Source organism: Xiphias gladius, chromosome 17 (genome assembly GCF_016859285.1).
Source record: "Xiphias gladius isolate SHS-SW01 ecotype Sanya breed wild chromosome 17, ASM1685928v1, whole genome shotgun sequence".
NCBI lineage: Eukaryota > Metazoa > Chordata > Actinopteri > Istiophoriformes > Xiphiidae > Xiphias > Xiphias gladius.
In genome coordinates, this window is record NC_053416.1 from 6,892,371 (window position 1) to 6,906,870 (window position 14,500).

Consider the following 14,500-nt stretch of genomic DNA (forward strand, 5'->3'; position numbering starts at 1 on the left):
GTGAATTAAGTGCTGATGGAATCAGTTCCTTAAATTTAGCTACAGCACTGTCAGGCAGACATCTAGAAAAGGCATTTTTGCCTAATAGCGTGTAGTCCAGTAACAGGAATTCAAAAGTTATCGAACAATGGGCCGATAAAAGAGGTTTCTGGGGTAAGAGTACGAAATGTTCAATTTCGATGCCATAAATCAGAACGAGGTCCAGGGTGTGGTTAAAGCAGTGAGTGGGATTATTTACACTCTGAGCGAAGCCAGTCGAGTCTAATAACGAGATAAACGCAGTTCTAAGGCTATTATTATCAACGTCCATATGAAGATTGAAATCACCTACTATAATTACTTTATCTGTACCAAGGACTAAACTTGATAAAAACTCTGAGCGCAGTACACTATAACAAACAGAACAGGCTTTAAAGTTTTCCATGATGGATGAGTAAGACTGAGAACCAGGCTTTTGAATTAATTACAATTGATTTTAGGTTTAGGGTTGATTAGTAGGCTTGAGTTGAAAATGGCTGCAACTCCACTTCCTTGGCCGGTGCCTTGAGGACTGTGACCATTAAAATGACTGGGGTGGAGTGGATTCATTCGGGCTAACATATTCATCACGGCACAGCCAGGTGTCAGTGAGACCAAATATAAATCGATGATGATCTGATATTGGATCATTTACTAATACGGCTTTGGATTGGAGCAATCTAATTTAAGAGTCCACATTGAATTCTCCTATTTTGTTGTACTTCTGCAGTGGTGGTCTTATTGTTTTATTAGGTTTCTGTGTACTACAACTCTTCTGCTTATTTCTGAGTTAATTTAAGTGGTGGTGGTGGGGCCGACACAGTCTCTATGGGGTTTTGGGTGGGTGACTGATGTACTGGAGGCACAGAGAAGCGTGTAAGACTGCAACTCTGCCTCCTGGTCTCAACTCTGGGTCTCCATGGTCTTGGTCTACGACTAAACTCAAGTCAGATTTCTAGATATGAGAGCTGCTCAAACCAAAGCGGGACGTATGCCGGCTCTCCTGATCAGACCAGGGCTTCCCCAAAAGATCTGGACAACCGTGGGCATCCGCTCAGGGCTACGCTTCTCGTTACGGTCAGTCGGACAGTCAGCCAGCCGCCCTGTGGCCGGTGTGAGCGGGTGCCACGCTGGCTCGGCTCGCGTCGGCTACTGGGGGCTGGCTAACTACCGCGGCTAACGATTTGGTTTACATTGGCGCGGGGCCGTGCGTCCAACCGACGTGAGCCTCGCCTCCATCACTGCAAATAAACTACATTTATTACAAGTTCGCATTATCGCTAAAGGAGGCAGATGAATTACTAAACATTAGACAGTCCGAGCAAGAGTGAGCCGGAGAGAGAGAGAGAAGCCATCGCTAACTGCTAAGCTAAAGTAACTGGCGGATCTGAAAAGCGTGTAAAACAACTGTGAAGCAGTGAGGAAATAGCTAAAATAAGGAGAGAACCGGGGCTGCCTGAGCAGAACCAACGTACGCTTAAACGTACGGCGGGTAATTAGCCGCTGTAATGAAGAAAATAGACCAAATTAACTGGGCAGAGGCAGAGCAGCAAAACACAAGCCACCAGTCGCGCAGAAGCCGGCAACAGGAAGTGACACAATACGCTTACCTCAGCACGTGACCGTAGAGACCGTGGTGTTCACCGTCAGCCATTGCAATTCAACGCTCGCCGCCTTGTGGTCATTTCGATGTAATGCAGTGCTGCAGTAAATGCTCCAGGTGGACTTCGGAGTACATTTTTGCATGGAACAAGTATTGTTAGATTCTGTCCACATTAAAAGTGTATTTGGCATCATGTTAGGACGGGACATATTATTGTTTTAAGAGAGGCTTGGAAAATTGTGAGTCTATCCTTTAATGTGCTTTGCGTCCCAAATAAAGTTAAAAATGTATGCTACATACACTCCACAACAGCAGGTGAGGATGAGGTTGTACCAAAGCCACATTATAGGTTGGTATAGTATGTATAAGAAGATTTTGTGACATTGAATACTCAATTTTCGTGCTACAGTAACAGAATAAGCTGATCATACTAAAGGCTTCTAGGAGCTGCATCAGAGTGATAAGAAAAAATATATTCACCCATGATGAATACAATGTCTACCACCACCTGTAACATAAGGTTACCTGCTGTAACAGAGAAGACAAGAAAAGTTGGGGATTTGGAGTGTTTTATTAAGCACTTTCTGTGAAGTTAAAATACATAGCAGCTGCTGAGCGACAAACTGTAGATTTCCCCAAATAAATATGATGCAAATAACATGGTTGACACTTCCTCGTTAGAGTTGTGCAACTCTGACCAAAACAGACAATCCTACTGCAACGACCTTACACGGTTAATTAGTAAGACCTGCCAGAGTTTGGTTTTTTTTTTGACCTATCAATGTGATGATGTCTATGGCCTAATCATACATCATTTAAGCAAATATGAAATCAAAAGGACTTGAAATAAAAAAGGAAATTGATAAAAGTAGCAGTACCTGTAAATGGTCCATAAGGACGACAAACATAATTTTGATAAAGAGCTCTAAAGAGAATATTAAAGCTATGGTACCTTTGCACATTTCCTGTTCCATAAACAGATTATTCCAGTTTTATAAGGTCTTGGTCTTGTCCTGGTTGTTCATGTATTTCTGATAAACCACTCCCAGCGTGGTGAAGAAGTTTCCCATGAAGAGCACCATGTAAGAGCAGCCGCACATCGCAACCTACACCGCAGGAGAATAAATAAAAATTTAGCTCGGTCAGAGGCTTTTTTTTGCGACTCAGAATTTTAAATACAGAAAGGACGGTGTCACAAAAAGCTACTATCTGTATCTGTTAACTTACATCAAAATATCTGTATTCATATCTGTAAACCAGAGACTGTTCAGCTTTTTCTATGTGTATAGATATATATAGATACATGTATATAAGCTTAACTGCCTACAAAATATACAAAACAAATGTTTTTAACATTATTTACATTACATCAATACTATTTTAACCACTTTTCACCATTACTTACATTTTGACAACATCTGAGTTCCTTTGTTTGCACTGAATAGACAATCACTGATTATGTTCACTGGGGAAAAAGCCTGAATGTGGTGATTATGAGCCGAGACCCTGAAGTGGGAGGGATCCCTTTTTTTATGATGTCTAAACAGATTTATGTGGCGGTGAAATCCTTCCACCATTGTCAGGAATGAGTTCAGTTGATTGCCGCAGTAAGTGTATGTATGTCTGTGTGTTTTATGATTTGACCGAGTTCATGAATCTAAAAAGAAGCGGTGTGACATTTCTGGCACATTGTGTCCACCAGCTGACAGGTCAGTTGGTGTAGGGGGTTCACATTACTAACATCTGTATTTCTTAAAAGCTTGAGCATATGATGACACATGAACATAAAATTTGTTAATCAATTAAATGTTGAATAGAATGACTCAATGCACATTAACAAACCTGCCACTCTTTACACTCCGGGAGCTGAAACATCCTGAAGAGTGTTATGCCGTTGTAAAGCTGCCAGAACTGTAAGAAGAGGAACGGTCCAGTCAGAAATGCTCTAAAAAGCAAACTTTGGCCAGATGTTTTCAGTTTTGTTTTTTTTTTTAACTGGAATTTCATCATTTTTTAAACTGCAGTATAGGCAATGACAAATTTCCATATGCTTTTTTTTTTTTTTTTTTAAATAAAAATTTATGAGCCTTTGATTTAAGTAAGCAGTGAGCACTATCAAGACAGACGCTACTCACATGACCAAAGAACAAGAAAGGAAGGAGGAAGGTCAAGCCTCTCCACATCCAGGACTGGAAACCCTCTGAACACCAAGAGAGTTGAGAGGAGTTACTGAGCTGAGATGAACTTAATCTGTCATCATCATTAGAGGATACTACTCTTGTATTACTACATTGCAAACAAGAGGAATACATAGACGTGACAGATAGTGAAACATAGAGCCGACATAAGATAAGAGGACAAGAGATGAACATGGCCCATAAGAGATATTGATATTTGAAAAAACCCCAATAAAAACTCATATATTGATGATTTTTTTTGTTACATGCATAATGTACTGTCAACTTTTTTGATAAGGATCCCTCAAAAGGAACAAAATAATGGTGACCAACATTACAGTTGAGAGTCCAAAGCCAGTCTAGCGGCTCTGTTAGGCTGCACTTAGGCACACAAATACTTTGAGCTAAAAACAAAATGCTTACGATAACAAATCCAATATGTTGATGTTTAGCAGGTATAATGTCATGCCATGTTCTCCATCTTAGTTAAGTGTATTAGCATGCTAATGTTTGCCAATTAGCACTAAGCACAATGTACAGCTGAGGCTGAGGAGAATGACAAGTTTTTCTTTTTATTTGTATTTATTTTTTTAGGTATTTAGTCATAAACCAATTTGCTGAACAAATTGAAATTTTGTCTTGATGTTATTGTTCGGCCTCCCTTGTCCTCTACTCCATAACGTAGGCTGTTATGTGCTGATCATGTGAGCCCCTTCTCCCTGTATTTTTTCCAGAGTCGTTCAACTTTAAATATACACTAACAAACTGGCCACTGACAGCAGTTCAGTCGGCACTCACCAACAGTGAGGTCCATGTTATGTCTTTCTCCCAGTGCTCTGAGTCTGTACAAACAGCCACTCTGGTAGTAGTACTGGAGAAACTGGACAAAGCCTACTTTGCCAACAGAGCAGAGAACAGAACCAAAAAACAGGAAAGACAAGTGCATCCATCACTTAATTGTTGGCCAAGATGTCATTCATATAGTACACTGCGTGTCATTTGCCTCAGAGAAACAGACTTTGATATGTTGAAGGCTAATGACAGTTTTTCTCTCATTTTAAGGGGTTATAAGGCAAGAACACTGGTTATGCTGATGAGTACATAGTGTATATTTCGTAATGTACACAAAGTATGCAGTGTGGAATTGGGGCACAGCTTGATTCTCTTACTTTGGTATAGACAGTATGTTAGGAATTGGTTCCTAAACATCTGGTAGAGAGCACCTTCAGGCCTGCGAACAAAGACAACATCCGGTTAGGATGGGGCACAAACAAGACGAGAGCAAAAGCATTTTGATGGCAAGGTTTATGATGCTTTGAATTTGACTGAATAAATATTTCTTTTTCTCCTTATTCCCAGGCCATCAAGTCTGACAGACAGAGAAAAAAAATAAAATGATTGGTGTTTTTAGTTAAAATAGTTAATAGTTAAAATGTTTGAAATTGTAATTTAGATGAACCTCTGACCATATTTTAAGACTAATTCATACATAAATGCAGGAAATTCCAAATGCTTGCCACTGTATATATTTATATTTTTTTCCTTTATGATGTAAAATGAGTTTTTGAATATTGTGATTAGTAGTTCTTTATCCCATTTTTAGGTTGCCTTAAGTACCTTTTTCTACCATTTAAAAATTATAGGCCCCCTTGTGTAATATGGGACTGATTTTTAAAACGATTTTATTATCTAATGTCCTTAGAGGGCGCTATTGTTGTAATGCGAACCAATGTTTTGCAGTACTGGAGAATTTATGATGTATGTTAACAACTGTAAAAGCATAGTATAGTGTTTGTTTTTGTATTTGAGGAGCTCATTGACCTTAATTTATATGCATAGTGGAAGGTGTTGATGGTGACCTCTAAATAATGGCTTTTTTCGCAGATGAAAACCTATGGCCTTTATATGCATGGCGCTGTTTGGCTGTATGAATTTTGCCTGGTGAAGGTCTGAGGGGCCGAAATGTTGTCTTAATAAAGTGAGCTCAAGTGATGGACAGTGTGAAGGACTCTTTCGTTTTCTTTTCAAGTCAAGAGTATTTGAACCCACTTGTCACTAAGACTATATTTTTTCCTTTTCTGATATTACGACCTGATGGGAAGGTTTCAACACCAACCAGTCAATATATTACTTTCGTATTTTGTACAGTTGTGAAAGTGTAAAACTCTTCCTCTGAAGAAAAACGGTTAACACCACTCACCATGTGAGCATGACTCCAGAAAGGAAGGTTGACACATAGTGATGGAAAACCCACCAACCCTTGATCCTGAAACAACATTGATTACTGACAATGAAGGGCACAGGACTGCATGTAGCACTGCTAGATGGGACACTGATAGGCAAGGTTATGATGTTATGCTAGGTGTAGATACAAGCTAGGTCTGTACGACATCAAACAGAAAAGTTGATGAACACTATAAGAATGTTTATAGGCAGTGTGCCTCACATACATTGATCTCAAAGATGTAAAGGAAGTTATGACGAGGAATCTACTTAATTACAGGGTCACAGGCTCGGGGTCAAAAGTGCCTCCCTACATTATGAGGTCTTGAGGAGGCCTTTACGTGAGCAGTTTATCTATTATCATTATAATAAAAACAGTGGAGACGGTAAATTCGTCGCAGACCTTGAGCCGTTGGTGATGAGGATACTCTCCCGGATAGTGAGTGTGCAGTAGTACCACACCAACAGGAAGTTGAAGAGGGCGTCAAGGGCTCTGCAACAAAGAGACAAAGAGGACACATGATGAAATAAACCACAACCAGATTCCTGCATATAATGGAAATAATTCGACAAACTCATTCATTCTCCCACAGTCAGTTCACACCAGCCATGCAGCGTAGGCAGTAGTCCTCTGTAAGTCTCTACACTGGATCTGATCAACCACATATTGTTCATGATAACTAGATAATCAAATTAAAGGGTTCATTCTCAAAATGTTTTGTAATATGTTATGTTATGTTGTAATGCTATGCATATGAAAACATTGGGCGGTATATTGATAGTGGAATTTTTTTACCCGACATTATCCTGTAACACACCGTGATAAACTTGGGAATTCATTGTGCACTCCCACTCCCCGTGGTAGTGCACAACTACGGCCACAATTATCACTCAGGCGAGTTCTGCAAAGATAAAACAAGGTGTTGGGAAAGCTTACCTGTAGCTGAACAAAAAGCGACACGTGAAGGAGAACACGAAGAGGATGACCGTGAGGATCAGTTTAAATTTTTCATATTCATCTTTGTAGGCAAATCTGTTCGGTGAAGCAAAGGGAAATTACATTAATGTGATGGCGACATATCTGAACTTTGAAGGAAATTTCTGGGTCGTAGGAAAATGAACAGCAGCGTGACTCACTTTGACTGTTTGTTGAGGAGTGTTACATTGACGTTTCCTAAAACAAGCGTGAGGTATAACCTACACAGGAAGAGATGTCGGTCATTCACAACGGTAACATCTTTAACATTATAATAATCTCTTCTCTTTAAAATGTGAAAAGCTTCACGTAAAATTCATCAGCTCATGTATCGGAGCTGTTACACGGCAACAAACTGAAGTTACACAATATAACGTATAATGCACAATCACTATGCCTGTACAAGTACTCGGAACAGTTTGACATTTTACATGTTTGCTGCACTTTGGAAAAAAAATACTGACAATTTATTACGAAACTGCCTACACACAATAAATCATATGACAGAATCGAACCCGTTCTTCTTTGGCAGAAAAGCTTCCATCTCAGAGAAAGCACTTGTTCTGTCTTTGATGGAGTCCTCGATTTCAGCGATGGCATCCAAATCCTCTGGACCTAACTTGGGTGTTGGGTGGTTTTGTTTGCATCTAATCGGGGAAGAAACGTTGTGACATATTTTTTGACACAGCACAGACTTTTATACACAATCATCCACAAGGTTCGTGGATTTATTTATTTATTTTTAATTTTACGCCCCATTCTGCAGTCCCCAGCAATGCGGCCCCTCTCACTGCCCTGAAGTAAAAAGAAGGACACAATCCCTCACTGGCTTCCCACCCATGAGTGAGGAATGGGTTCCTGTTTAGCAAAATACTCAGACTCATTAAGCTCTGACTCTAACGAATCTTTTATCTAACCTTTTATCTTTCCTCCCCTTTTTTTTAATTAACAAAGAACAATGGAAAACATACAGTTAGATTAGATCAGCCGTAGGTCATTAACTCCATAAAAGCTAAAATGAAAAGTTTGGCTGTTCTCTTCGGTTAATGTGCTCTCTGTAGCCGGTGTCCTTATTCAACATAGGTTTGTTTGTGATTGAAAAGACACGTCACTTTGTAACAAGACTGTAAGGCCACGAATAGATTGATCAACCGATCACCTCACTTCAATTTTAAGATTCTCCCAGACAAACAGTAACGAAAAACATCAACATTTTAATCTGATTGGCTCAATACTTCTGAATTCGGATCGTCAGTGTTTGGAGTGTCTTAAGTATTTTGTGAAGTGCAGGATAGTGTCTTTAAATTTTAAAGTATTTTACAGAATTTAAAAAAAAAAATCTAATTCAACATTTCATGTATTATTCTGCTCATATCATTTTCATGTTGTAAGTACAGGTTGTGCCTCTAAAAACTACCGTGTTTCTGACTTCTTAGTCAATAAAAGGTCAAAGACGTCTTTGAGTTGTAGTTAGTTTAGCCTTTTGTTACTTGATAATGTTAAAGTGAACCTAATATGATTTTTTTAAGGGAATCAAAAGGATTTGAATTTGATACACGGATTCAATATTGAATCTGAATTTGATAAAATTCTACCAAACCCCTCCCTCCCCATGAACACTGCCAGCTGGGCTCAGGGTCTTTGCAGTGAGTAAGATGATTGAATGTTAGGCCCTATCCAAAATGTGGGCCGATGTTTTTTGGCATCAGCTGAAGACGTTTATTACTGCAAGTTTTACACGAAGACCCGTACAAAGAGCCTTGAAGCAATCTACTGAGCACATCCAGGGTACACGCCATGAATCCCCGATCAATACGTACTGTTCCAGCGACGCGGTGAGCTCTTTCAGTTTCTTCCTCTGACGTGTGATTGCACCAGAGCAGCTGTCTTGCAGCTTGGTCACTTCCTCAAGTTTCTGTTTGTATAGACGATGGGTGTCCTAGAGGTAGAAAACAAAAAAAAAAGAACAAAAGAAAAAAAGAGAAGCTTCTGGAGGAAGATATAAAGTTGTGTTGTGCAGTGCCAAAGTTTTAATTTTTACTTATTAACAAATCTGCAAGGTAGAGAGGTAAAGTAGAAAAGATGCCAGTGAATCTTCCACGATAATGCTCAATGGGTGCAGGCATCCTCTGATGTCAGTGCGATTTTATTTTTAAAGGGCTGTCGTGTAAATAATCCAAGATTTATTGTTAATGGCCTAAAATGTGCAAAAATACCAGATTGGTTCTTTAAAAGTAAATTGACCTTGTTTTTTTTTTTTTTTAATTGTTTGTCTTTTGTCATTACTTTATTGCTTATTGAAATTATTACTTTAATTTTAATGATATTTTTAATGATAATAACCTTCCTCTTGCTCCCCCACAACTGGGTCACTGAATGTTAATTATTTGTCTATATACTGTGGATGAGGTGTGACGGTTTTGGTATATTTAGACAGAGGCTTAGTATTTTCCACCAACCATTTGACCTGCAATGATTTTGGCTGAGAGCGCTGCACAGTTAGCTGTGTTTAATCCTGATCATGTGTTTGACATCCACAATAAGTGATGCTTTGAGTTTAGAGTGCACTGATGCATTAAACCAAGCACTTTATATTCATAATCAAACTGCTAGACAAGTCACTTGCGTTCCAGCACCAATAGTGGAATGTAACTGAGTACATTTACTCGGGTACCATGCTTTTGAGTTACTTGTAGTTGAGTATTTTTGCCAATACTGACCTGTTATCTCGGTCAATATCGGCACAGAAGTGTTTGAAGCAAAAATCGAAGTATCAAAAGTAAAAGTTCTCCTTCAGCCTGTAACTACTATATTATTATACGGTATATTAAATCTTTAGATTCTTAATAATGATGCATTAAGATGTAGCCTTTTATTGTTGCAGCTGAGGTGGAGCTTATTTAACTAATATATACTATATACTCTCAGGCAGTTTAATCCAGTGGTTCCCATCCTAACTGTCGGGCCCCCTCCAAAGGCTCACTAGATAAATATGAGGGGTTGTGAGATGATTAAAGTGCAGGAAAGGAGAAAAAAAACAAACCTTTCTGTAATCTTTGCTTTTTTTGTGTAAAATATTGGATAATTTCACATCTTTGAGCCTCAAACAGTTATCTAAATGAAACCATCTGAGAAGTTTAAAGGGTAAACGTCTCTTAGGTGGGACAGCTAAAAACTCAAAGACATCTGAAATATAAGCGGCGCGCCACCTAGATACTGCTTTTTTTGTAAGAGGGCAAAAGGCAAAAAGATTAGGAACAACTGGTTTTATATAGCGTATTGTTCTGTATTATTATTACTATTATTATTATTATAATAGTGGAGTGAAAAGTACAATATTTCCCTCTGAAATGTAGTAGAGTACAGCGTAGCATAAAATGGAAATACTCCAGTAAAATCAAAGTATATAAAAATTGTACCTAAGTACAGTACCTGAGCAAACATACACAGTTACAGGTATACTGTACAACATAATAACAATATTTTTAAAAGGTACTTATAATTAAGTATTTTTACATTTCAGCAATGCTAGTTTAGAATCTGAATACTTCTTCTGTCACTGTCCAGCACTTCCCTTGTTGGATGAATAAAGAGTCTGACGGACTATTTCTTGTGTCTAAAATAATGTAAGAGTCTCTCCTCTAGTAAGTATTATTCAAAATTATACGGTTTTTAGATGCTCGTGCTGTACAATGTTTCTCAACAGATGACTTTTTGAAATGTCAGACCAGTTTGTTTTAGTGTTCTTGATCCGTTCTTCTACTGCGTTCACAGACATTACTGAGGCAAGTGAACCTTCAGCAGCGTCAGAACTCTTTTAGGGATTTAGACTGGGTTATTATTTAGCATGACTCCTGGATTACAACCGGTCAGTCAGTTTGAGAGTGGTAGCGGCTTCTAATACTGTGTTTCCAGTTTTAATACTGGGGCCACCCCTTTGTGTACATATAGTGGTTGTGCCTTTGAGTTTCTCAAGTTTTATTGCACTGCTTCTGTGTTGCAACAGGGCTGAACAGGATTTCAGCCAGGTCTCATTCGGGTGTCTTTTATTGTGAAATACGCTAACAGTAAACCCCCCCCCCTCGGTGTAGGAGCCGGAGTAAGATGGCCTCCCACCTTTGTCTTATGCCCCGGGGATGATGGAAAACCTCAAAACTGTGATAAAAAAAAAAATAATGTTCTCTCTGTCGAGAGGGTTTTGAGAAAAGAGGGCTCAGACTTTTCCTGAATGCAGCACAAACGCTCCATGACTGATAACCCTCGCGGGCCGGCATAGACGCGTGGGTTCACCCACTGATGCGGTAGTTTGGACAGGTGGGACAGGGGTTGCAGTAGGACGAGAAGGGGGGGGGCGGGCCCCCACTGAGGGCGCTTCTGCCGCGGGGCCGGGGCTCTTGGCGAACCCTGTCACCACGGTGGCGCCCTCGGAGCTAGACCTCAGCCGTCTCCACAATGACAGCACGCCAAAAGTTCCGCGGGTGATCCGGTTCCGTACCTGTGTGAGCAGCGCGGACCCCCGGTTTAAGCTGTGAAGTGCGTGCGCGAAAACAACCGACCCGGGGAGGGGTCGTGCGGTGCTTCCCCAGGGTGACAGCGGTCCACATTGTAGTCTACCGTACCGTTGGCTTTGTTTATTGTTTTGACTCTTGGCCGTCACAGCACAGTTACCTTTAGCTGCGGAGGGCGGATCCCACTGCCGCCTGTGTGCCTACTCACTCCCACTGTTAGCTTACCCGGGCAGGGCGCACTTCCACGGGCAAACCCTCGGCTACACATGTTTGACTTACCTGGATTTGTTGGTAGCCCTTCTCTAAATCCTCCCATTCGCGCAGACATTCGCCGAAACCCGTTGGACTGCACAACATTTTCTACTCTGCCACCGGGACACCTCCGGGAGTTGGGCAACATTCGAGCTCCGCCGTGCAACAGTTGCGCCGCTGTCCCGTCAAGGCGCCACCAGCGAACGAGCACAACTTCCTGTCCGAGCCTTCAGAATAAAAGGCTCAGCGGGTATTTACGGTGACTGCAGTTCTGGGGCCGGACGTCAAAGGATTTCACGTAAGAAGTGTCCAAAGTACCAAGCCAAGAGAAAAAAAGTTATAAAGATTGGGCCTACATTTGCTTGAATCCTTAAAAAAACATTAAAACATTAAACATTAAAAAAAAAAAAAAAAAAAAAAAAATATATATATATATATATATATATATATATATATATATATATATATATATATATATATATATATATATATGTGTGTGTGTATAATATATATATAAAAAAATTCTGCTGCAAGACATTTTGCTACAGTCAAGGCACATCAGATAATTCATATAATAAGGAGAATTTAGTACCAGACTGTCAAGTGGAGACAGACAGTGACTGGAAATCAAATAAATGCAAAATTTATTGCGCCTCTGAAAAATACCAAAAAAAAAAAAAAAAAAAGAGAGAAAAAAAGTGGTGTAACATCCTTTCAAATGTTCAAAAACATATCACAGACTAAACTACTCAATTCTTAATTATACCGCTTTACCGAATGTATTCTTATTCTTGTTCTTATTCTTATTCTTATTCAATTCAGACATTGAAAAGTATAAACGTGTAGGGAAGCCCACAGAAAGTCACACCTTTCAGTCTTATTAATCTTGGTTAAATATTTCATGAATTGCTGATTTTTTTCCGTTTCCTCTTAACAATAAATCAGAGTGAGGTATTCAAAGCAATCTGTGATGAATCAATTCCAGACAAGCCCTGTGACTTTATGATTGATTATCCAATCAGATCTTACAAGTCCGTGTTCATTATCTTAACTCAGCTAATTGATTTTTATTTTTGATACGTTGCCATAACGTTATTCTTATGTTTTGTTACATATTTGACTGAGATTAAACACCATTTGACCGTATGTGTAATTTGTAACTGTTGTGAAATGGGAAGAAAAAGAAGCTTGAGGTTCTTTTTTTTTTCAGTGCTGCAGTTAAGCATGCAGCATCTTGACCAGGCCCCACAGATAATTTTACCCTACTTAGGTTTTTTAAAGAAATCTGTGCGGTTATTTATGATTGTTTACATATCATTGTGAAATTACAAATAAGAGAAATGAATATACAACATTTCAAAGTTTACAACTTTTGACTTTACTATTTAAAAGGCCACGTAGAAGTTCCGGTTTTGTCATAGCTAACGACGGCGCACTTTACGAAACTGCGGGCGTCCTGCTCGTCGGACGTGCCCGTTTGGAACCGCTCGGTCCAATCAGGCGTCCCGTCGGTCAACGCGTCGCACCTGCGGACAAACTGCTGCCCTGGGTTCAGCCTGCTAGGCAACACCACTTTTCGCAGACCCGGCCCCGTTCGTCGGGTTTAACCCCAAACTATGCCCCTGACCGTAGCCACCTGTAACGGAAACAACCGTTTGAATGACATATGTTGCTCGGTCGGCTCCTGCAAGGAAGGCGCACATGTCCCCCCTTCAAGGGCCTTTTCAGGGCTACAAATTACTCATGGTTTGGCATGTGGCCTATATTTTTAGAGCTGATGTTATGTAACTGTAGACGGGGGGGATGTAATCTTCAATATTGTCAGCACCTCTGGCAGAACCATGTATGGACTCAGGCACAGCTAATGATATTTAGGGCTCTGTGAGACTTGCAGGTTTCTCCTAATTAATCTTGTTTGTGAATAAAAAAAACCCCAGAAGTACAACGATCCTCCTTACATTTGGTACCTAGGTCCATATGCAGTTCATCCTTGAAGATTTTTTAGAGGCATTTTAGCGGAAAGGGGAAAGAAATTATATCACAAGAACATCCATGGTCTTAACATCCGTGTTCTGTGAATAGAGAGGTAAAAGGGGAGAACAGCCCACATAGCTTAATCATACCGCCGAATTAAAATAATCAAAATAATTACCAGGTCCCTCATGAAAATTAAATATTAGCCATGTTTGATGCGCCTACATCTGTATGTTACATTACTTCATTGCAACTTTTCCTTCTCGGCTGACAATAGAAACCCCTCATAGCTGTGCACTTGAGAGAGAGGGGTGCGTTTGTTTTCTACTCTACTCAAAAATAAAGTCCCATTTCTCGCCTTGTCTTCATTAAAAAAAATCTTTCAGTGAAGCAGAAGACATGATGATAAATCCCTGTGAGTGTTGGTGTAAATGATTTCCCCTCTTCTATATTGTATTAACACTATTACACTGCAATAACTTTTGTTAATGAGTGAAACTAAAATCTGCATTTTTACATATATACTATAATGTGTGGCTCTCCCCCTTTATACTCTTTAATTACACAGTATGAACAAGGTTGTTAACATACTTAGAGTCTAATTTATTTCTCCTTTCCTATAAAATGCCAAGTTTTTACCACCTTGTTTCCCATATTATATAGTCAGTACCTATTTTATTGGTACCTAATTCATACAGCAAAATTACGCTGTAAATCGCGGGCTGCATTATAAAGTATTTCCAGAAAAAATGTAAAATTCTAACTGATT

At 39.6% G+C, this 14,500-nt stretch overlaps 2 protein-coding genes across 3 annotated transcripts in view; both read right to left on the bottom strand.

Annotated features, from left to right (window-relative positions):
- The window catches only part of mcama (melanoma cell adhesion molecule a), an 80,285-nt gene extending 78,637 nt beyond the window's left edge, over nucleotides 1–1,648 (bottom strand). The window contains exon 1 of the mRNA XM_040149975.1: nucleotides 1,629–1,648. The gene's annotated coding sequence lies outside the window, so the exon portion shown is untranslated. The remainder of the gene's footprint in view (nucleotides 1–1,628) is intronic.
- Nucleotides 1,649–2,189: 541 nt separating this feature from the next.
- On the bottom strand, nucleotides 2,190–11,951 carry LOC120803055 (ion channel TACAN-like). 2 transcript variants are annotated; one of them, XM_040151351.1, is made up of 12 exons: nucleotides 11,785–11,951; nucleotides 8,818–8,936; nucleotides 7,513–7,644; nucleotides 7,159–7,218; nucleotides 6,959–7,054; nucleotides 6,425–6,514; nucleotides 5,999–6,064; nucleotides 4,968–5,029; nucleotides 4,597–4,689; nucleotides 3,757–3,821; nucleotides 3,464–3,532; nucleotides 2,190–2,727 (listed from the first exon to the last, which is right to left on the bottom strand). In XM_040151351.1, the coding sequence occupies exons 1-12, from the start codon at nucleotides 11,860–11,862 to the stop codon at nucleotides 2,614–2,616; spliced, it is 1,044 nt and encodes a 347-aa protein (XP_040007285.1). In that variant the 5' UTR covers nucleotides 11,863–11,951; the 3' UTR covers nucleotides 2,190–2,613. The 2 variants fall into 2 exon arrangements, with proteins under 2 accessions (XP_040007285.1, XP_040007284.1); XM_040151350.1 differs by having other exon boundaries at nucleotides 4,597–4,692.
- Between the last annotated feature and the right edge of the window lie 2,549 nt (nucleotides 11,952–14,500).